A 24,325-nucleotide genomic window follows, 5' to 3' on the forward strand; every position below is an offset into this window, starting at 1 on the left:
CCACACAGGCATAAAGTCAAGAAAGCAGCTTCTCTGATTAATAATAATAATAATAGTAATAACAGGTCTTTATTCATCGTAATAAAAATAAACAGTAGAAAGATATGATGAAACATAATATGATGAATGGGCGATTAATTTATTGAAAACCTTTATTCGAGACATGAATTGAAACTATCCATTATTTGAATATTTACCGAACGAAATTCACATGAAACTGGATATTCTGGAAAGATTCGGTGCAGCCAATGTTGCTGAATCATGTTATCTGGGTATTAGTTTCTTCAATATAATGCCGAATCCTGTCAGCATTCTGATTTCCCATAAACTACTTGATGGCCGGTTCAGCATGTCCTATAAAGAATTTCTTCATAGTGCTACACTAATTTATAGCATTTTTTCAAGGACAAAACACTACAGGAAAATCCTTCCCATATAAACGCAGTTTTCCAAATGAAAGAGTTCTTAAACAGTAAAGTTCGAGGTGTACTGAGTTTAACCTCGAATGATCACAAAGAAAACAATTTCATACTTACATAGGTGAATAACATTTCGGTCTGATATTCACAATTCGAATGTAATATTTTGAGGTACTTTGAGTCGTCGCTTTCAAAACAGAATCATTCAAACAGTCATACTCCTACCAAATCACTAAAATATATAATGGAATCCGTAATAATGGAGAATTGGTTTAAAATCAGATCTGACTGTATGAATAGATTTAACTTCTTCACCACTTCTATCTTTTGACTGATTCTTCACATATAATTATTTTTTTACGGTATCACTCAATCTATACGGAACACTTCTTCCTAAACTCGATTTTCATTAAATTTTTTGAATGATGTTGATGATTTTGTTTAACGGTTTTATTTAGCTTGCCCTGTTTGTTTGGTTTAATTTAGTGATTGAAGTTTGACCCCCTTTGTTGACATATTGATTTGATATTTGGTACACATATTTAGTTTTGATGACAATAGAATTTGATAAATTATGGCCGCAAGATGGCCGCAGCTATAAAATGGCGGATTATTTCGCAACTACCTCAATATGGGTATCAAATAACAGAGCTTGAGTAGTATAGTCGTACACTTTGAAAAAGATGCAAATTAAAGATGGCCGCAACTACGAATCTAGTTTTACTAAAAACATGATCTGAAATTTTCATAATGATAATTTTTTGGCTGAGGAAAATGCATTCGTGGAATCTCTTCACAACGAGCAATTCTCATTTAATGTCTGGGCTAGAATTGGACCTTTTTCACGCACATTGTATTGACACTATTGCCGATTTTTTTAAGATAATTTGCCAGTTCTTGTGGAAGATGTTCCTACTTCAATGCGAAATCACATGTGGCTTATGCACAATGATGTACCACCTGCTCATTTTAGTGCTCTGGCAATGAATATTTGAACCAAAAATTCCATAATCGATGAATAGGTCGTGGCGGAATAGAGTTATCTCCAGCTGGTTCCCCAGACTTGAATAGCCTTGATTATTTTCTCTGGGGACATCTTGAGACTTTGGTGTACAGTCAAGATTCAATGAGAAGGAGGACTGAAGCGTGTATATTTGCAGGAATCGGACATTTGGAACAATTGATTTGATTCTTTTTTGTTGATAATCGTTTTGTTTTAAAAAAAAATGATAGTAATTGTATGAACATTATAAATTGAAAATCTCGCCTGGATTATTTTGTCACCACAATTATAAGAGGAAAAATTGAATAAGGAGAAGCAAGTGAATGCATTTCATGTTTTACAACAAAAACCGTACGTCGGACGAAAAAAGGCAAGAGACCATTTTCATGAGAAGAAAGGGGGGGCAATTAGAAAAACGTTATTCATTTGCGAATAAGATAGTGGCGTATCATGATTTTGGTAAAAAATATGGCAGGGCTTGTTAACAGGAATGCCACTGATTAACATTAAGAAAGCCTTTATCATGGAAAAAATGTATTTGATTGCGTACAAAAATTGAAAAAAAGTCAAAGTGGTGTCAGAGATATTAGGGGAGAAATGATTTTTCTGTTAAATTTCGACATTCTGCATCTCAGAAATAAAGTTTTTGCGGACCTATGTTCATACGAAGTATTTTTTCAATCACTCACATATTATCGCCATTTATGATAAGCACTCAATTATGAAACACCCCGTATAGTTACTGGGTCACAGATGAATCAAAAACACTTTCATATTGAGGTACAGGTGTACAGAGTTGCAAACCCAGAGATATCAACCTGATTATTTTCATTATCAGTTATGGAATGAGTAAAGAGTTCGGCATGTATTAATGTATAACTTTTATGGAAAAATAGATTAGGTGACGTGAGATCTATATCAAGTTCTGAATCAAAAAGTAGTGAACTGAATACCAATTATATTGATAGCAAGAGTCACAATAACTGTTAGACAAATGCACATTTTATTATGCTGTTGGTGTAACAAACCGATAAAATGAATCATAAGTAAAATGAAATTATTTATGGAATTCATCATTATCAGTTTATCGATTAATCAAATACTCCCTTTTAATGTTTCTAAAGTATGGAACTATTAGCTTTTGTAGTTTATACGTAGGTTGCAAAATTCATATATACAATATTTTGTTGCCATGGACCATGACATTGAGAAATACATAAACGATTTCAAGGACGACGACTGTTTTCTGCCAGATTTTTGAGAGAAAATTCAACAAGTGAAGTAGTTGTTCATCGTGTACAAAGCACTGATATATTGAAGAGGATCTAATGAAATGCCCATCAATGTAATTACCAACTTATTGTCATAACAAACAATATAATTATGTGTATTCTCGATTACGTTTTGTAATACTTGTATTGACAGACGGTTCTGAAGTAATTTCAATATTTGAAAAAATTAGATTCATTTCGAGATCTGTTAGATGTAAAGTGATAATTGTCAAAATAAATTCGATTCTGATGATTGCGCACGTAGGAAAACTAATATTTACCCCTCATCGGGTTTGCAAATATGTAAAATACGAAGTCTGTTAAAAAAATAAGGTGAATTTTCTCAAAAAGTGTTTATTTATTCATCAATTTATATTTTTTTCCCCTGCAAAATAGTTTCCCTCAGATATAATAGGGTTGTCCCAGCGTTTATGCAATCCTCGGATCAATTCTGATATGCACTTTTTGGTATGTCCTTCAGCTCTGTCAGCGACTCGGTTTTTATGTTCTCAATCATCGCAAAACGCCGTCCTTTCATGGGTCCCTTCAAACAGGAAAAAGTCGCAGGGGGCAAACCTGGTGAATGCGGTGGCTGAAGCATAATTATTATGATGTTGTTTTTGGCCAAAACATTACGAACTAGCAATGACTACTGAGCAGGTCCACTATCAGGATGCAAAAAACATGAATTGTTTTTCCACAATACCGGACGTTTCCTTCGTACTGCTTCTCGCAAGAAGCGCATGACTTCAATGATAATAATAATAATAGCCTTTATTACTCAACAGTTAAAAACCATTTACAGGGTTGAATAAGTATGTTAAAATGTAATATAGATCCTCAAAATTACAAAGTTACAAGAGAAAATTTAAAATTCTTCATGGGATACTGAGATGCAGTATCAACAATATATTCTAGGGAATCAAAATTGATATCACACAAATTTGAAATTGAATTGAAATTATTGCAAATGCTGAAGATAGGTGACTTGAGGTACAAATTGGTTCTGGCCAGTCGGCTATAAAAGTTCTTGTACTTATAGTTCTAAAATGAGACACACAGAAATCCATAAGAGATAACACCTCGATAGCATCCACATTGTTGTGCAGTAATTTGTACAGAAAAATTATTCCAGCAAGTTTTCTGCCTAATTTAAGACTTTCAATATTGAATGTTATGGTAAGAGATGCATATGAAATACCTCTATCAGGATAGATACCATGAGATTTGAAGTAAATAAACTTTAGGAAATGACGTTGAATTTTTTCAATTAATGTATTATAGCAATTGTAGAATAGATACCATAGAACAGAGCCAAATTCTATTTTTGACCTAACTTAGACCATAGAAAGAGTAAATAGAGTAGATATATTTGAAAAAGATCTACACTTCTGTTTCTGTTCAAAATCTGTTTTTCCGTTAATCAGCTGCCACCCCCATAAGAACGACAACTCTCAGAAGTTGAGAAACTTGTGGGAGCTAAGGACTAACGAGGTCTTACCTTTTAACGTGTGATTCAATTGCGAACTATAAAGCCATAAACTCTCAATGCTTCACTTACTTTCGATCTAATGTGGTTTGAAAAAGACACATTCTGATCAAAATATACACCAAATTGAGTTACTTCGCGACAGTGAAATGGTATCTACTCGATAATTGTACTCGATGACTGACATTTTCCTACTATAAGACACTACTTTACATTTGGATGCATTGAGATTTAGTTTGTTAACTTCACACCAAGTATGTATATTTTCTAACTGTCATTGCAATGTATTACAGTTTCGATAGGAAAATATATTTTAAAATCATCTGCAAAAAATAACCTATTACAATCGACATAATTACTGAGGTCATTAATAAATAATAAGAACAGTAGTGGTCCGAGATTCGACCCCTGAGGTACTCCAGATGAAGGATTGTAAGGAAAAGAATCATAGTCGTTATGAGATACATACTGTTGACGTTGAAATAAGTAGGATTTAATAAAAAGTACTTGTGAATTATGGAAACCAAATTGGTGGTGATTTTGTAGAAGGATCATGTGAATAAGTCGATCCAATGCATTAGCAAAATCAGTATATATCACATCAACTTGACCACGATTATATAAGACATCACTAACATTTTGGGTCAATACAATTAAATTTGTTATGGTGGATCTGTGTCAAAATAATACTCCTTATTGACCGAACGACCATATCGCAAGAACTCTTGATGCACTACGCCACGGTAACCGAAGAAAACAGTGAGCAAAACACTGACATTTGGTCGACCTTGGCGTGCTATTTTTGGTTTTGACTTTTCTTGGCTCTTCCATTGCTACTATTGGACTCTGGTTTCGATGTCATAACCATATACCCATGATTCATCATCAGTAATGACCCTTTCAAGCCAATCTGGATCGCCGTTGACGTCATATACCGAATCCTGAGCGATGCTCATGCGACGTTGGTCAAAATTCAGTACTTTTGGAACGAACCTTGCAAATAGATGTACCAACATCCTCAGCAACTTCTCCAATAGTGATTCGACGATTCTCCATAACAATTTTGTTCACTTTCAGAACATTTTGATCGACTTTTGATGTGCTGGGGCGTCCAGGGAGATCGTCGTCATTCACATCTTCTGTGAAAAGCTTGTACCACTTCGACTGAGGGAGCTACTGTGTAGCGAAACGCGTCAATATCATGTCAACGGTCAGTGTATTGATATTTCAAAACTGAGTGAATCAAATTGATACAGTATTTTCTAGAAATTTGATTCTAGGATTCTAAAACCATTGAAAATACATTGAAAAAAAAACATGAAATTATTGACTTTTTGAACAATAAAGGGAACAATAAACGTCAAAATCTAAATAATCGCCAACGACTCAGGTTTGTATGACTATTTCTCTATATATCATAAAAGCATATGTTAAAAAGAATGTCTCATAAAAATTTTCATTTTATTGTGTATTTATTCTCCTATCGAACCAACTGCAGAATCATTCAAACAAGATTTTGAAAGTTGCTCAACCTTGGTAAACCTCACTTAAAAGGTTTTTGATATCAATACATTTCCGGTAGTAGTAATATACCCGCTAAACTAGACACAATCCATCGAATTCTCTCAACCCTTAGGTGTAAGGGTCAATTAGGTACGTGAAGAGTTGTCAAAAAGGCTTAAATGTACCTCGAGAACAATGGAATGACGTAATTTCTTGTGCACCCTTGTTAGTTCTTGTAAAGGATATCGTCAATGACCAGAAGGGTGTTGTCGCCGACGAAGAGAGTTGAGAGAGAAGCCAATGGAATGACGTAACTTCTTGAGCAACCCTGTCAATGACCAGAAGGGGCTGAAGAAGAAGTGTCCAGAAGGGTCTAAATATAATAGGTAACCCCTTTGGGGTGTGTGATGTGTAGAGAGGGTGTTTTGCCAAAAGGACACAAGTGGTCCGATGGAGACCAGCCGAGTTGAGGCCTCATTCAATGAAACAGCTCTAGTAAACGAAGACATTGGTGCAATCAGGGTCATAGTGAAAATATCACACTTTACCTGATGATCAATGAATTACCCAAACTCTCAGAAATATCTAAGCCAATCAATTTCTCGATATCACATGAATACATTAACAAAAACACAGGTCCGTACTTAAAAATAATAAAGTTGCAGTTGATCAAGTTGGGCGACATCCTCTTTAAAAGTTCTATGAACTTTTATAGAGGATGTCGCCTCTATAAATAAAATTCTCGATTTTCTACATATATTCCAATATTAATTACCAAGAATTAGGCAACTTTACCGCAATTTGACTAACTTTTCATCTTTTATCGTTCACGAGATCTCCATGCACAGACTCAAATGTGAATTTTCATACTTTTTTATACAGATTCAAAATTAACCTCATTTCTCAACCCTACTTCCATTTAAAATTTGTCAGCTCAAGTATTTTAGTGATTCATTATTTCATCAAACAAAAAATGTATCACTCTAAAGATTCGTTTTCAATTTTATATATATATCCTTTCAAAATATTATTTAGATTTTGATTCTGTTCCATCTCTCTATATCTCTTTGGGATAAAATCCGAACTTCAGCAAACTACTGGTAATTTTCTAAGCGGTCGGTAGCCGGTAGCCGTGGGTGCTTTGTTCACTCAGTCAATAAGCCGATGTGTGAGTCGATGGTTCAAGCTCCAGGCTGAACGCTCGATTTTCACCCGTGTTAGGAATCACACGTTAAAAGGTAAGACCTCGTTAGTCCTTAGCTCGCACAAGTTTCGATTTCTGAGGGTTGTCGTTCGTAGGGGTGCGAAAGCTGGTTAACAGAAGAACATATTTTAACATATTTCAACATTAACACATAACAAATACTGAAAGATTGATCTTCCTCTTGAAGATGATCACTTGGTGATCGAAACACGTGTCGAGGTGTAAAACTCCAGTAAAATTTACTACTACACCAAAGGTTTCAAACAGCGTATCACAAGTACTGTAGAAGTGAGTTATTCATTTAATGGCAAAAAACTCAAATCCTTCTATCGGGAACTAATGTATTGTAGATATTGTTTTCATCGCTTTTATTTGACGTTGTTCTAATCGAAATTGTATGAATAACGATCATTATTATTATTTTGTCTATATTGCAAATCAAATCAGACCACTGATACTACAATACAAAGGTAAATTGTTTTGTCTATTTGTTAGTTTATTGAATAATTTTTTTTCGTTACCCGAAAATACAGGGCTATTTAAATTCGTTTCTGTACATGGGGATCTCGTAAACGATAAGAGATAGAGCATCGGTTAAATTGTGGCAAAGTTGCGTATTTTTAATGATGTAAAAAAATCGAATATAGCTCTTTTGGTTCTGGAGATATAGAGGAAAAACCAAAAAATTCCAAATTATTTTTTTGTCTATATCTTCTTTATTCGCAGACATATTGAAAATCTGTCCACATTTTGCTATTGGCATTTGATGTGGGCTACCAGAATATGTCCATGAATCTTTTATATAGGGTGTCATCTGACTTGGGCCACCAAGTTCATTGTAGAAAACGCTCAGAGCAATAAAAAAAATGAATAGGTACCTAAAAATGAAAAAAAAAACTCTCGAAAAACTCTACGGTACATAGAGAGACGTAAAAGTTGATATTGTGTTTTTATTCAACTCAGTCAACCAATTTCCAGGTCCGTGATTCAAAAGGGAATAATTCACACAATTATAATCAAATATTTCCCAAACACCCCGAAATATAAAATTTAATTTGATTTTTCAGTATGAAATGAACGTCGACGATACAAAAAATACAACAAAAAATACAGGTCCGTTTTTAAAAATTCAAAGATGGGGGTGGCCCAAGTCAGATGACACCCTTTATAAAAAATTCATGGACATATTCTGATAGCCCACATCAAGTGCCAATAGCAAAATGTGGACAGATTTTCAATATGTCTGCGAATAAAGAATATATAGGAAAACAATTTAATTTTGGATTTTTTGGTTTTTCCTCTATATCTTCAGAACCAAAAGAGTTATATTCGATTTTTTCACATCATTGAATAGGTCTCTAAAATACGCAACTTTAATCGACACTCTATCTCTTATCGTTTACGAGATCTCCATATACAGAAACGAATTCGAATAGCCCTGTATAATTTTTTTAAAATGATATCTATAAAATTATTTGAATTTGTAAAATAAACTATCAATATTTCAAAATATCTACGTGGTTCGGTATGTACGTAAAATTTGATTGAATAGTAGAGTTACCTTTTATTGTGAGAGCGCGCAGCAAGATTTAAAGGAAGAAAAGAATGGGTTCTATAGTCTATTGAAGTATATTCTTCATTGTGAATTCAATTATCCAAATGAAGATGTATATATGGCTCAATGGTCTAGAGGTATGATTCTCGCTTCGGGTGTGAGAGGTCCCGGGTTCAATTCCCGGTTGGGCCCTTATTTTTGTGATTTTCGAAAATAACATAAATAATGACTGTTGAGCAACGAGACGAGTTAGTTTACCATATTAATACGAAAATACAACGAGAAATGTGGATCTTTAGATTTTCTTTTGTGAAAAAATTGATGTCAACAAATATTATATACAGGTTGATGCCAAAAACGTAGTCTTTCATGTTTTCAAACTTTTTGTTATTTTTCTTTGAGAATTTTTCATTTTTTTTTGTAATTCTTAACAGCTTACGTTGCTTAAATTTTTGTTGATAGGTTTTTTGAATTTTTTGTATTATAATCATATTAAATTATGTTTTCAAGCATAAAATAATCAGGTCCCTACTACCAATTCACATTTTAAAAATATTGATCAATAGTGAAAAATTCACTTACGAACAAGACTTCACTTCCACTTCATCAATTTTGTATAAACATTTTTTTTAGTTCCTAAATTTTGAAAACTTTCCGAAACTTCAGCCTTTCATAATAAAATGGTTAACCTAATAAAATGTCAGTTATTTTATTGGAAAAATATGTTTTCGTGTATTTTGTCATTAACTTTGTCAATACTGGGTCCAATTCACATAAGGAATAAATCAAGTGGGCCAGAAAAATCGAAAAATTAAATCAGTAAATATCAAAAACCAAATTTTAGTGTTATGATGAATGATATTTTCAAAAAACTAAAAAACGCTATTTAATAGCAAACACAAACTAAAAAATAACATCGATAATAAGTCCTATGAGTTGATGTAACTAATGACTTAATAAGTCTGAAATCAGAATAAATCTATTTACAAAAAAAATATTTTTTTTTTTGTAAAAAAGCATGGGATGCTTTAAAGAGCTCATTTTTAGACGAGCAAAAAGATTTTCAGACTTGAAGAAGTGCAAGAGACCGATTCTTAACGAGTGAAATTTCCTAATTGCTCGACTGAATGAAACACAGTTTCGAATTTTATCTCCGTCCCTAGACTCTAATAAAACTTTCCATGCGACAAACCTGTTGAATTCGATATCCTTAGGCTGCTCCATCTCAGCTCGTAGATACTATGCCACCACCAATAAATCACCAACACTAAAATAAACAACGATGTAAACAACGCGGTCATCAACGCTACGATGAGCTTTCAAGTTTAGCGTCTGCGTCCACTAAAAGCTCTTTTGTTTACCTTTCAGCCGAATCCTTATCGTCGGCTCGTAAAAAACCGAACTGGACGCAACACACACGGCGATTTCAACGCACATCCTTACGGTCGGACGATGCAGGATCAACGGTAACAGGTTGCGGGAGAAGGAGTAAACCGTGACGAAACAGAAACGGTCGTCAAAATCACGGCCAAAATAACAACAACAGCAGCACGATTTCCGCGATGGAATCACCTTCGAATGATACATTACTGCGTTCTCGAAAAGATTTATTTATTATTCATCTATGCAACCGGATTTGGTGTTACAGTTACAAAATTATAATCCTATTTATAATACGATATTTTTGGAAAAATGCTTCAAGCCAAGCAAAGTAATAACGAAAGCATTGAAGTGGATTCGATCAAATCTATCGCAGATGAAAAGGCTGATAAAAAACAACAATGGAAATGTTATATCATACAGAATATCTATTAACACAGAAGTTCCGCAAAATAGTAACCTGGATCCTCTGCTTCATACAATTTTTCTCAACGACATTTCTAGGTTGCTCAATAATATCAATATCCAATTGATAACTTACGCAGAAGATACTTACATACTTTCAAATATATCAGGGAAAACGGTCACTTCAATGACAACGATACATCAAATAACAGCATACGTCAACCTTAAAAAATGAATGTTGGAAAATAGTTCAGAAACAAAGATCTCACCTTGAAGTTGAACGAGACTCGAATGAGATTCCCATATTCTCATATTACTAACCAATAATCCAATATATTGCTTTGCTGACGACAGCACACTTGTCATTCCATTTGGACTCCAGGACTTCGGCTGAAGATGCACATCTTCACCGACAGCAGGAGGTTGCATATCTTAATGAAGATCTAGAAGTGATTTCAAGTTGGGGTGAAAATAACTAGGTTCAATTCAATGCCAAATATTCAAAATCTTTTTCAATTTTAGATATCATGTTTCTTTAATTCCGTGTCATGTAATGACCTCTATGACTTCACATATTTCCAAACAATGGTACATTGACAGGGCGATAGAGATATTTTTCGAAATTTCTGTGATGAAAGATAAGTTCCAAATATTATAAGTTCTGAGTAGGAAAATGCTAGACAACATTGGCTTCAGTGAGTCCATTACCCCCGTTTCTCTTCTCATTCTATCTAAATGATAATTTCAGTTCAGTATCAGTGTTAGTTATTCGACATGCACTGAGAGGCATATCAAGTTCATAACATCCTAGTTGCCCTGTCTTGATTCTTTCGGTGAATGCTACTATGTATGGTCTATTTGGTTTGACTCATGGTAAGCTCTTGGTCCTTCTTGTTATAGTTCAGAGCTATGAGTCCCCTCATTATATCTGGTAACTCTCCACTAATAACTAAGTACTGCGTAGCCCAGAAATGTATATCCACTACAGTCCAGAATACATAGTAACGTGTCGGTTACAACCAGATTGCTTTTCCTGTCACAACAGTTTCTCTCAAGGTGGTTATGCTCTCTGAGTGTGCAGTTCCTCCACCTGAAATTGTCTCTCCGGTGTCTCTTCTTATGGACGCCAGGATTATTCTAAGAATGTAAATGAACCTTGAATAACCAAAAAAGCAACTGAAATAACTTCTTCGTTTTCAAAAGCATGGTCTGTTCTTTGCAGCATTATTGTATATGTACCGTCTGGTTTTGGCGACTTAAATGATTAAAATGAGGTTACAGCTCATTTAATTTTTTCAAAATCTACCCATTTCTTTGTCACTTCTATTCTTTCCTTAGAGGGCTGCAGTTCTGAAACTGCATTCTCGTTTATTTTTAGATTATTTTTCAAGACCTTGGATTCTTCAAAAGTATCTTGTAGATTTCAGCAAGTGCGAAGTTGGATCTGTCTGACTTTCTAGTATTGCTACCTCTAAGATCACCTTTTGAATTTCCTCAGAATATTGTTATATTCAGTAAAAAACTTTTTATATTGGTCCCTCATATAATTTTTGGGTAACTACGGACAATATTCGTTATACGAAGAGATAAGTTCCTGTAATTGGTAGGGGGGAGTAACCCAAGATGGGACGCTTTTTTAAAAAAAATGATATTTCCAAAACTAAATTAAATAAAGCAACTCTAGTGCCACGAAACAGATATATATTAGAATCAAAAACAGTTCCTGAGTCTAAATTAGTAACAAAATAAAAATAAACATTTTTGTGATCATTTAAAAAAAAAGTGCAAATGTCCCGTCCCGAGGCAAGGCTCTTAAGATGGGTCAAGCAGTTTTCCAAGACGAGACACTTTGGTTTCGCAATTTGCACAATTGAAATAAAGGTCATCCATTATTCCACAGGATTCGTGTGCCCATTCCGAACAATAGTGACATTCGTACCAGTCCTGTTCGCTGGTCGCATATTTTTCTCCGTAAATAATACAACTTGTGTCATCCGTGGTTGCTTTTTCTATTATGGTGTTGGTTGTCTTTTTGCAGGAACTAGGCTTGTTCTCTGTTTTGGTATTTTTATTTTCGACACTGATTGCTCTCTTTACAGATTTGACACATTTTTTCGATTTTGCGTTTAGTAACGCGTCCAATTAATTTTTATACGGTGATTCTGTGAGAATCGTAGACTTTATTGATTTTCTAGAGGAAGTCTTTTTTTGTTTGTCTTTTGCAATTGGCAAGGGACTGATATCAACTGTTCTTACTTTAGGTTAGGTAGTGCTGTCAATGTTTTCCGCTTCTTGTCTATTAGTTGCCAAGATTGAAAGAGGAAGGTCTTCTTCATCGTCGCTATTTCTATCATTTCCCGATGATGTCAAATTAGCTACAGCCCTTAAAGTCAAAGGGATATGATTATCATACACCTCTGCTGCTGGATTTATGTTTTCTCTCTAGTTCAGGTTTTCAGACTCTTCTCGCAGTTCCGTTGTCTTTGAAACAGCAAATTCCCAATCTTGGAATACTTTATCATTGAACGGCCATATTCCAGTCCTGCGATATCCATTAACAGCAGTATGTACAATTGATGCTTTTGAAAAAGCATCTCCAACGGCTCCTGCTATTTGATACAAACCAAACGTGCAACCTGGGTGATTTTTCAACCACGTTGTAAGATAGCTGTCATAGTAAGACATGAACGATTTAAAATAGGCAACATCTAATGGCTGCATTTTATGTGTGCAGTGGGGCGGAAGGCATAACAAGATTACACCATTATCACGGCCAAAAGTTTATAACTTGTAAACTCTTCGTATGTGAGCAATGACCGTCCAAGATTATAACAATTGGTGTTTCTTCAGAGGGTCTGGTTTGCTCAACGAAATATTTCATGTATTGTAAAAATACCTCTCGATCCATCCAGCCTTTGTTTTGTGGGAAAGCAGGACTTCCATTGGGTGCATTGTCCATCAGCTCAGGTTTTATTCTTTTTCTTGGAAAAATGAAAGCGGGAGCCAAAAAATTTCCAGTGGCACTCATGGAAGCAACAATGGTAACATTTACCCCCCTTTCGGCGCTTGTCAGTCCACCTACCTGTGTTTTGCCTTTCTGAGCAAGAATTTTTGGCAATTTTTGAACGGTCGTTACGCCCGTTTCATCGACGTTCCATATTCGATCTGGAGTCACTTTATACTTCGTATAAATATTGTCGAGATTATTAAAAAAACTTTGTACTGCGTTCTCATTAAAACCGATGGCTCTGGCATATGACGTTGCTTCTGGTTTCCTAAGTGCAATATTTTGGTGCCTATGTAAAAATCCGTAAATCCACTTTTTAGATGCCATTTTAGTATCCCTATTAAACTTGTTGGGAATGTTATTGGCACAAGCAAATTCAAACGCCAGTTGACGAAGTTCCTTATAAGTGATCCCGAAAAATCGCTTTTCCATTTCGAAAATATAATCCACAATCTCATTTTCCTGTTCATAAGAAAAAATTATTCTGAATCATTCTAGGTATTTTTCATTGTCTATCACAACCTTATTTTTGTTTGTAACTCTCCTTTGCAAAGTACTTTTAGGCACGTTGTACCGTTCTGCGGCTTGTCGAATACTCAATTCTCCATTTCGAACTTTTTAGACAGCTTCTGACATGTCTTGAATCGACCAGCGTCCACGATTGCTTTTTCTTTTATAATACTTATCTCTTTTTGGCATCTGAAATAGACAGTAAAAATAAAATTAACAGATTTAGGTATGGTGTCTCAAGATAGGACATGGTCTTAGGAAACTTATCAACGTCCCATCTTAAGAAACTAGCACATTATTTTTAAAAACTTAACCTACAATTCTAGAAAATAGTAGCCTTTAAAATTCCGGCTACTGTAATGTCTCTATTAGTTATTCTTTTGACCTGTCTTTATAGAATTTTATAGAAACTTACCGTTAGAACGTTATTCAGTGTTTTGCAGACTGCTAATATTTTCATAAAACCCCGAAAACAAATAACCGGCCGTGGAACTGACATACAGAACCATACAGAAGTATGGTTATATGATAAACTTTCGCGCGCCACCACTAGATGTCACCACAATGTTAAAATTATGCAAAAATATAAGTGTCCCTTTTTGGGAGACCGTCCCATCTTGGGTTACTCCCAATTCCAGATTTACAGAAATTGTATCATCTGAACTGATTACCAGGTCTAACCTATTATAAACTTCTCGGTTTATACTTCCGGGGGTTTACATGTGAAATGATGGAGATAATTCCCGATCTCGAAAGTTGGGTGTCAAAAATTACAACACCTCATTGGATACAGTTCAATTCCAAAATAATTACCTATACATGTTATATCTATTTCTACGTAACATGCATATAAAACTGGTTTTGCAGTAGATGCTTACATCATTTGTTGGTGTCATTGGCGTCATAGTCAATTATAGACCGTGATTCACCTGCTATATAGGCCCTTGTGAGTTACACTGCTAAGACTCTTCAGGATCTTTAAGGTGACAATACCCAGCTTTCAATGTTTTCCCATCCAAAGCCCTGAAATATAAATTGTCTATAGAACAGGCCAAGATTTGCCTTTTGTTTCCCTCTTTTCTACTGAAGAGGAGCCAGTTATATTCACCCCAAACAGGACTCTGCCTGCCAAACTATGTCCAAACTGTCCTCTTCATCTACTCAGTCTAGTATAAAGACCAGCATCCGCAGCCTTTTCGAAAGTTCTGACCTTACCACGGCCTCCTCCCGAAATTTTTGAAGGTTTTGACGCATTAATTGATTTCTTAGTTGGTACATCTATAGCACTCTATAGCACATCTTGTACTCTACTAGATCTAGAACACTTCAGAGGGTTTTGAACCGTCAAAAATTCCCTTAGAACGAATACATTTCGGTGTTATCACGCTTTCGTTTCAATTTTTACGCACTTATATTAATTTCAAATATTGGTTTTACAGTATTTACTTAATTTGAAACTAGGCTTGTTGTTTTCCATTATTATATTATGAGTCAAGTTACAAATCAAAGATTTGTAATGAAGAATCTCTTAGTGAATATTTCATGTTTATTTTTTGAAATAAATATATGCAAGATGTTGTTATTATAAGTAGTCTCGACAACTCGTTTAGACGAATTCCAGAAAAACTCGGAGGCCTCTAGCAAATAAAATGAATCATAACGTCCCCAGGTAATAATTATCAGCAGTGTTTTCTTATTCATATTATATGATTCAATCCTAAATTATTTCCAAGAAGTAAAATCTATTACTGTATTACAGCGGTATTAGAATAGATAATAGAAATATCAAGCTGCAAGTCACTATTTGTGTTATTACTTTGCGGACAACGGAAAAATCTAATTAGAATTTTAGTGCGTTTTACTGCTTCGTAACTACTTTGTTATGGATAATAGTTATTAAACTTTTTGTTGTTCTTTCGACATGTATCTGATAATGAACCGTAATTTGAGATTTCATGATGTGTTGTGATACGGGCATTGAGTTTGGTATTTTCCATATCTATATATCACGATTCATTCTCAATTATTTTTGCTGCTGAAAGTGTTTCTTTCAATATAAGTTTAATACGACGGTTATAATGACCAACAAAATATTGAAATCACTAAATAAATCGGATTTCATAGTTTTTGGGTTAGACTAAGATGCCTGGAAGGTTAGGCGCACTATTCCAAAACATTGAAAAAACATAGGGTCACAAATTATATAGAAATATAAAAAAATCACTTCGTTATTTAATATACTGCGCCCGACAAAAATGTTTGAAATTTTGAAATAGTATTTTGAGTTTATGTTTGCAAAATATTTCATCGGTAAAATTATTTTGTGAAATGCAGCAGAACTTTTTTTTGTAGGACGAATTTCATTAATCGCCCTTATTGGACCCGAGAAATATATTAAATAAAACAAAATTAATTTTCAAGTTTTAATAAATAACGTGGTTGGTCTTTGGTTTCATTAAGACCTTCTACTTATTGGGTACTGGCTTCTCATGAACTGAATACATATTGTGTCTATTGTGGAAGATAAGATTTTCATCAATCTAAAATCTAAACGTAGCTGACATCAAAAAGGGGAAATATTAATATTCATCACCCAAAATCATAATGAAACCACTACGTGTACAGCACACTTTCTTACTTGAGCAAAGATTCTCTCTACTTTAGTCAAAGCTAGTTTAGATATTAGAGTGGACTAGGATTGTTAAGTAATCTATATCTGGGTCCACCAAGAAATATTCCATCACTATGAGTGCCCATGTTCCTGTGGCAAAAGTTATATAGGTGAAACCTCAAGACCCCTAGATGTGAGAAAAACTGAACACCGTCTATATATAAGGAGAAGGCAGATGGCAGGATCGGGGTTAACGGAAAATAATAATAATAATCACGCCGTAGAAAGGAATGGAACAAAAACCAAAGAAACTCATGGAAAAATTAGAAAACTCAACGAATCCGCATATATTCTTTTAGCAGGTAACAAGTGTATTTCGAATAGTTCTGTGGAAATGAATTTTTCCAATTTGTAGGCAAAATTTATGAATACAACTAGTTACTGACTATTTGAACTTTCCAGTAGTTTATATTAATGATTTTTTTTTTCAGTATTGCTGGGCATATTTTCCATAGACAAGATTACAAGTGGAAGTTGTTGTTGTACGAAAGCGCAGAAGGGCCACATATTTTTATTATTTATTTCATGGAAATTACGACTTTGAATCTCGCAATTTTGGCTTTTTTCTCAAAAATTCGGCTTCAATTTCGAGAATTCAACTTTAATCTCGAAAATCTAAGTTTGATCTCGAAATTTTGACTTTAAAATCTTGTGATTTCGAAAATTCAACTTCAATCTCGAAAATCAGACTTTAATCTCGAAATTTTGACTTCAATGTCGTAATTAATAGGTACTGAGTTTACAACATGTATAATTTACAAAAATCATTAAAAATTGTTAATTTAATTGATGAAATAAAATCAGTGGTCGATATTTCATGAAAAATTTGAAATTCACGATAACAACTAACAAATCAGTTTTTTATCGACCTTTTTTCTGGGTAATTGTTACCTTCCACAATCTGAAAAAATATAAAAATTATAATGGAGAACTTTATACAAGTGTAGAAGGGCAAACTTTTTAGTTTACCCCGATAAGTTACTGCGTAAAAATCAAAGTATTTTTCACAAAGAAAAATCTTCTATTTATCAGTAACTTGTCGTATTTAACAATTTTGCCTATCAAAAAAATTATTAAGAAATAATACTTATCTTTTACGTTTCGGAGGCCAAAATCTGCCTCCGTCTTCAGAAATGGATAAAAATTCGAATATATACGCAGTTATTCCTTTTTTGAGAGCTTATTTCTTTACTTCTTCGACAGATGTCAAAGAAGTTTTGAAATATGGAATTATGTCAATGTTGTTGATTGACAACTGAAATATTCGATGTAATACAAGGTACTCTCAATATCAGTTAGTTGCCATTTCGCCACTATCCAAAGTTTTCTTCAAGATGGGTAGCCAAGTACGGTCTATTTCTAAGGAGCTATTCGAGATACAGTTCTCTCCAGACATGAGAATATACGCTGATTCTTTTAGCTTACGTCTCTTAAAATGAGGCTCATTGGTAATCTTTCTTGTCCTATTCCATTCCACCCGATGTTCACCGTCTGATTTTAAAATGTGTTCTGATAATTTTGATCCTGTCAATTGTCTATTTTTTATATAATCTCGATGTTCATTCTCACGCACTTTCAATGGTCTTGAGGTTTCACCAATATAACTTTTACCACAAGAACAAGGTATTTTATAAATACAATTTTTTGTTTTTTCTTCAGTGTTGTTGGGTTTTGTATGTGTGAGTATAGATCTCAGTGTATTTTTTGTTTTGAAAGTAGTTCTAACATCATATCTATTTCCAATTCGTCTTATTTTTTCAGATAGTCTTGGAATGTAAGGTGTCGTTGGATGTTGAGTCGGTAATTGTTGAGTTGGATGTTGTTGAATACACTGAGATCTATACTCACACATACAAAACCCAACGACACTGAAGAAAAAACAAAAAATTGTATTTATAAAATACCTTGTTCTTGTGGTAAAAGTTACATTGGTGAAACCTCAAGACCATTGAAAGTGCGTGAGAATGAACATCGAGATTATATAAAAAATAGACAATTGACAGGATCGAAATTATCAGACCACATTTTAAAATCAGACGGTGAACATCGGGTGGAATGGAATAGGACAAGAAAGATTACCAATGAGCCTCATTCTAAGAGACGTAAGCTAAAATAATCAGCGTATATTCTCATGTCTCGAATAGCTCCTTAGAAATAGACCGTACTTGGCTACCCATCTTGAAGAAAACTTTGGATAGTGGCGAAATGGCAACAAACTGATATCGGAGATTACCTTGTATTACATCGAATATTTCAGTTGTCAATCAACAACATTGACATAATTTCATATTTCAAAACTTCTTTGACATCTGTCGAAGAAGTAAAGAAATAAGCTCTCAAAAAAGGAATAACTGCGTATATATTCGAATTTTTATCCATTTCTGAAGACGGAGGCAGATTTTGGCCTCCGAAACGTAAAAGATAAGTATTATTTCTCAATAATTTTTTTGATAGGCAAAATTGTTAAATACGACAAAATACTGATAAATAGAAGATTTTTCTTTGTGAAAAATACTTTGATTTTTACGCAGTAACTTATCGGGGTAAACTAAAAAGTTTGCCCTTCTACACTTGTATAAAGTTCTCCATTATAATTTTTATATTTTTTCAGATTCTGGAACTAACAATAAAAAACTGATTTTTTTCTCCACAAAAAATGACTTTCGTTGAATAACTAACAAATATTTATGAAATTCCTAGTTTGGAATGAAATGAAATAATTGTGTATACCTATGACTCACTTTTAATATTTTCAGTGACACCGTTTCTATAAAATAATCATGACATGTGAAAAATAATAGGTCGAACAATCCGTGTTTCACGTAATATCTATTCTAAATAAGTAATTAACCTCAAAAATTATCTGTTGTCGCCTGAAAAGTAACAGGTAGATCATGACGAATAAGGGGGGTTATCCAGAATAGATTCGACTGAAATCATACAGTTAAATATAGACATGAATCCAACGATTTCACAAGAAATGAAGTACTGATAATTAGGAGGGAGTTAGTGTCATGAGACATGTTTATCATCAATACAAAATACATGGCGTTCCTTGTTCCTGCTGCGAATAAAAAGTGTATTCCAGTGAGTCATGGAAATATGTCATAATGTGGAAAACCAATTCTTCAAATTACACTGGAACATCTGAACGACGATGGTCGAACTTTTTTCTGCCTCAGGAATGAAGTGGTACAAAGAAAATGATGTGATTCAATCCAAATGGAATGTTGAACTGAATGAAAAAATATGACTTTTTCAAAGGTCATTAAAAATAAGAACCTATAGAAATTTGTGGTATAGCGGGCAGGTATAAAAAAAGTTTATTATCAAATAAGTTGATGATCTAAGACGAAAATTGAAGAATGACGCTTATCATAACAACCAATACAATAACGAGACAAGATATTTATGTGTAGTAATTGATCTGTATAATATACAGTGCATTTTTAATGCCCCCTCTCCTTTTATTCTTTGAACGGGTCAACTTAAAAAATTGAAGTTTGGGATAATGATATTAATGCATGAATACTTTATTTTAAAGTGAAATTGACAGATGAAACTTTCAAAATGGCGATTGGGCGCCATCTGGGAAAAAAATTCAATGGAAAGGGTGGTCTTGTGATACATAATTTCGAAGCTCCGGACGAATACCTATACTTCACAACCCTACAATATGGAGTCAAATCTTCACCTACTACAAAATGGCGGAACATTTAATAATTTCCTGAAGACAAACACATTAATATCGACATTATCGACATTAATATTTTTAGAAATGTTCGTTTTTATCTGCCATATGGCAATTCCAACAACCCGATAAGGTTTGTTAAGTTATTTTTTGTTTATAAAAAAGACAAAAAATGTCAGTACGACAATGAGCACCATTGTTCGGCTAGAATATTCTCATTTAGTTCACAGACAAAATTTCCGTTATTGGAGTGACACCAACCCTCACGTTTTCCGGGAAAGACATACCCAATATCCAAAAAAAATTACGTTTGAACAGGAATATTGGGAAACCATATTGTAGGACCTCTATTTATTAATCAAAATTCAACACGGAAACTGTTTTTGAATATGCTGGAAACTACGGTTGACCCTCTCATCACTGATGTCGTCGAAGCGAACCCTAATGAATTCGATATGGATATTGTATTCCAACAAGATGGAGCACCACAACATTATTCCAGAGAATATTTGTATACTACTTTTTTCCGGTCGTTGGATTGGCCGTCGAGGTCCTACAGAATGGCCAGCCCGCTAGCCAGATTCGACACCTTTATAACAAATGATTCAAAAACCATAACTACTAAAACAATTATTGGAAATAAGGAACAGAGACAAAAATAAATGTTCTTTTAGAAATGTCTCGTTATTCAGGCGACGAAATTGATTCAATTTGACTATTGATATTTTGTTCTTATATCGATGGATTCAGCTGAAAATAATTCAGTTAACAATATTCAGGAATACCCTTAGACCTATAAATTTTCTCAGATGAATATAAATTTGTTCAAACTGAAACTTTAGCAATACAAAGTTTTTGTTAAAAAACGGAAGTTTATCTATAAAATCGATAAATTGCTTCTTCCAATTAGCGACAAAAATGAAATCGATAAAACTGACAGCCATGAAAATATAATTAATGTGTCATTAACAAAATTTATATATTTTGTTCTTACATCGATACATTCAGCTGAGAAGAATTCAAGAAATAATCTTATCGATTAGCACACCCAGATGAATGCCCACTTTTTAAAACTTCTACTTTTTTATTTTTGAACAATACCAATCTAATCTAACCAGCAATAGCTTATTCCAATTATTCCATTGATTCGGACTCGGGATTTTGTGTGTTTTTTTTTCAAAGAAGAGATTAGTAAATTAGCTGATTTCCATTTACTAGTATCAAACCCATGATGTGAATCAATGAGTTTTTCTTTGCAGTGCTCACAGGCGTTGAATTCTGAAAAATAACCAACGAATCATAAGGCTTAATGTTTTCTTTCACGCTATTCTTATCAATTGCCACCGAATTATGATGAAAAACTATTTCCATTTAAGCATCATCAGCTCACCTAAAATGAAATCATCTCTCAAAATTTTGGAGAATATAAATTATCACACGAAATAAATCTACAGAATGAAATCATTCCAGAAGTCTAGTATTTAACTAATTGAAGTTGAAACAGAAAATAATTAATCAACAATCCACGCTACATTTAATTCATGAAATTTGACCAATTAATTCGCCAAATCGAATAGTTAAATTGTGAATGAAAATACATAATAAGAGAATATTTTAAATGATCCATTCGGTTGTGAAACAAATATTTCAGAAACAAGTAAAATATTTTATTGACAAAAAAAACCTTCACTGTATAACACTTGTAACCTAATTACGAGAATATAGGAATTTCGTAAGTTTTGTTGAAATTGAACACAACATTAACCTGTCTAGTTTTGTTTTCACAAATTATAGAAGGATAGACAATATCCACACTGTTTTCAATGACAAAATCTTTCACTTCATTCAAACAATCGCACCTGAACTGTTGGTTATCCAAAAACTGTAACTTTTTCAAACCGCATCCATACATATTTTCAGGAAAACACAGGAGATTGTTAGTGTTCAGTTCAAGGTTTATGATACTTATATTGTTGAAAAGAGCGGTTGGGAGACTTCTCAGTTTGTTTCCATTCATCCACAGATTTTGTACCGTTTCAATGCCTTCGAATGCTTTTTCTGCTACCTCTGAAATCATATTTGCGGAAAGCCTCAGCTTCAAACCTCTATCCTTTGCCATGTTTCGAAATGCTTCGTCAGGTACTTTAGTCAGCTCGTTGTAAATGATGCTTATCTTATATACATTCGGGCTGTTTTGGAACCAGTCCGGATCCAGATGTTTGATAGCATTATGGCTCAGAGACACCACCTCCAACCATGAGTTGTTATCGAAAGTTTCCTTTTCAATCACCGAAATAAAATTGTGGGAAACGTCAATTTCTTTCGTCCTAACCTTATTGAACACCCCTGCTCTCAAGACTGTCAAGGGGTTGTAGCTTATTTTCAACAAGGCCAAAGCAGGAGCTATGTTGAAAGCTCCTGGATCGATAGTGAGCAAATTTGAATTTCGAACCTGGAGTATAGACAGTTCATTGATGATGTGTATAGAGTTCTCGCACAGCCTCGGTAGATTCTGTTGGTTTATAAAAAGCTGAAAATTATCTTCGGGCAGCTCGACTTTTCCACTGAAATCCACTTTCTCCACTTCACTATCCACGTTAACCAGTACTTCGGCTGATATACGGCCAAGGGAACAATTTTGACACGAAACTCTTGATAATAATATCAAAAAAACAGTGAATTTCAACATATTGGCACCGTAAAATATCAACTGCTGAAATTTTCGTTGTTCTTTGTTGACAGATTTGTGAGTATCAAGTTCAATGAACGACTTGATAACCTCCGTCTATCGAAATGTTCTTGTCACATCCTCCATGATTGTTGGAGTATTTTTAGAATTCGAAGCAACGTTGCGCAAAATTCCATTCAGGTTTTAATTAGTGATACTGACTTGCAATGTAGTAAATATGTTTAGGTGTCATTTTTAATATTTGAGAAAATAATAACCAGATCCGCACAAAAATATGTCATTGGATACTTTAGGAAATACTTGCTACATAAATAGTATTTTAAAAGTTTTGTTCATGAAGAAGAATTTCAAGAACGAGGTTTCAATGATGAACGAGAACGAGAATGGTTCCTACTTCCAAACACCTATTGATGCAGATGGAGTTTCGTGAGAATGTATCATTTTTCCCACCAACCGATTTGAAGTGTTTGAAGTCCACTAGATACTCGTTAGGACAACAAGAGAATTGTTCTTTGGGTTCTTGTTGAGTACTCTCCATGAGCAGCAAAATAGCAGAATCAATACTCCTGATCGCTCTGGTTTCAATAATTCCGTCTTGTGTTTGTAGATCTTTTGCTGGAAAAAATCCTCACTAGTTTACTTTGTAGTACATGTTCAAAAGGTATCAAAAACGTATGTGACTTTTAGAACTTCAACTAGCGTTTCCTATGACTAATAAACAGTCCATGCTTATTGATGAATCATCTGAAAATAGAACTTTTAACGCTTGATGATCAACTGTACTGCCAAATATACGCCAAACTTACTGACTATAATAAGACAACAAGTATAGCTGATGCATCAAGTCAATTTAATAATAACACTAATGATCTTCAAACATGACTCAACCTCTGACGGAAGTACCAAACTCTTACGAAGGTTCGAAATAGATGAACATTTCAATCTAACAGACCACTATTATAATCTTCATGCTGTTACTGCATATTCACTGTGGTTCTGGCGTTGAACCTGGTCATTATTATACATTGGTCAAAGACAAAACGGACTGATTTAAGTTTAACGATAGTCGTGTTACTAAATATTTTGGCAATATTTTGAATTCATTGTAGCCTCTGGAGACACCCTACATTTTATTCTATGAAAGAGAGGACCTTGGCAGATCAAGATCTTCAGATGATGTGGTGCTGCAGGTTTTTCCGGGTTTTCCTATAGCTGAAAAAGCAAATGCGCCACTAGAATCGAAGTCGCCCCGGAGCACCAATTGATTTTTGTTGTTTCATAATTTCATAATTATTACCTTTTTTTGAAAATAAATTGATATTCATTCTACGAGTAGAATAGACAGTAGCTGAACAGGGCAAAAATAGTGACTATGACTGAACAATATTATACAGTGGGGACGCAAATGGTCCTCAAAATGTTTGAAAGAAGCCAATAGTGTGACATCACTGGCCGCAGAAAGGACGCTATCAACTTTTTCTTTTCAAATAGAAAGAGGGGCCATTTCGTATGGAAGTTGTTTCAATTC

At 34.1% G+C, this 24,325-nt stretch overlaps 2 protein-coding genes and 1 non-coding gene across 4 annotated transcripts in view; 1 reads left to right on the top strand and 2 right to left on the bottom strand.

Moving 5' to 3' along the window:
* Positions 1–24,325, bottom strand: part of raw (NDT-like domain-containing protein raw) — a 245,932-nt gene that overhangs the window by 208,717 nt on the left and 12,890 nt on the right. Inside the window, exon 1 of one of the 2 annotated variants that reach the window (XM_074177292.1) lies at positions 9,637–9,803. The exons of the other annotated variant lie outside the window; for it this stretch is intronic. Coding sequence (XP_074033393.1) covers positions 9,637–9,668 — 32 coding nt within the window. The 5' untranslated portion in view covers positions 9,669–9,803. Of the gene's footprint in view, positions 1–9,636; positions 9,804–24,325 lie in introns of those variants that run through there. 2 annotated transcript variants of the gene reach the window in all.
* Positions 8,565–8,636, top strand: TRNAP-CGG (transfer RNA proline (anticodon CGG)). Its single transcript has one exon. It is a non-coding gene; the product is annotated as a tRNA-Pro (tRNA).
* On the bottom strand, positions 21,791–23,426 carry LOC111512362 (uncharacterized). The gene has a single exon (XM_023168469.2). The coding sequence runs from the start codon at positions 22,795–22,797 to the stop codon at positions 21,820–21,822; it is 978 nt and encodes a 325-aa protein (XP_023024237.2). The 5' UTR covers positions 22,798–23,426; the 3' UTR covers positions 21,791–21,819.

The sequence above is a fragment of the Leptinotarsa decemlineata genome, unplaced genomic scaffold, assembly GCF_025532065.1.
Source record: "Leptinotarsa decemlineata unplaced genomic scaffold, Ldec_3_MD MMD2_tig00002974_RagTag_RagTag, whole genome shotgun sequence".
In the NCBI taxonomy this organism is placed as follows: domain Eukaryota; kingdom Metazoa; phylum Arthropoda; class Insecta; order Coleoptera; family Chrysomelidae; genus Leptinotarsa; species Leptinotarsa decemlineata.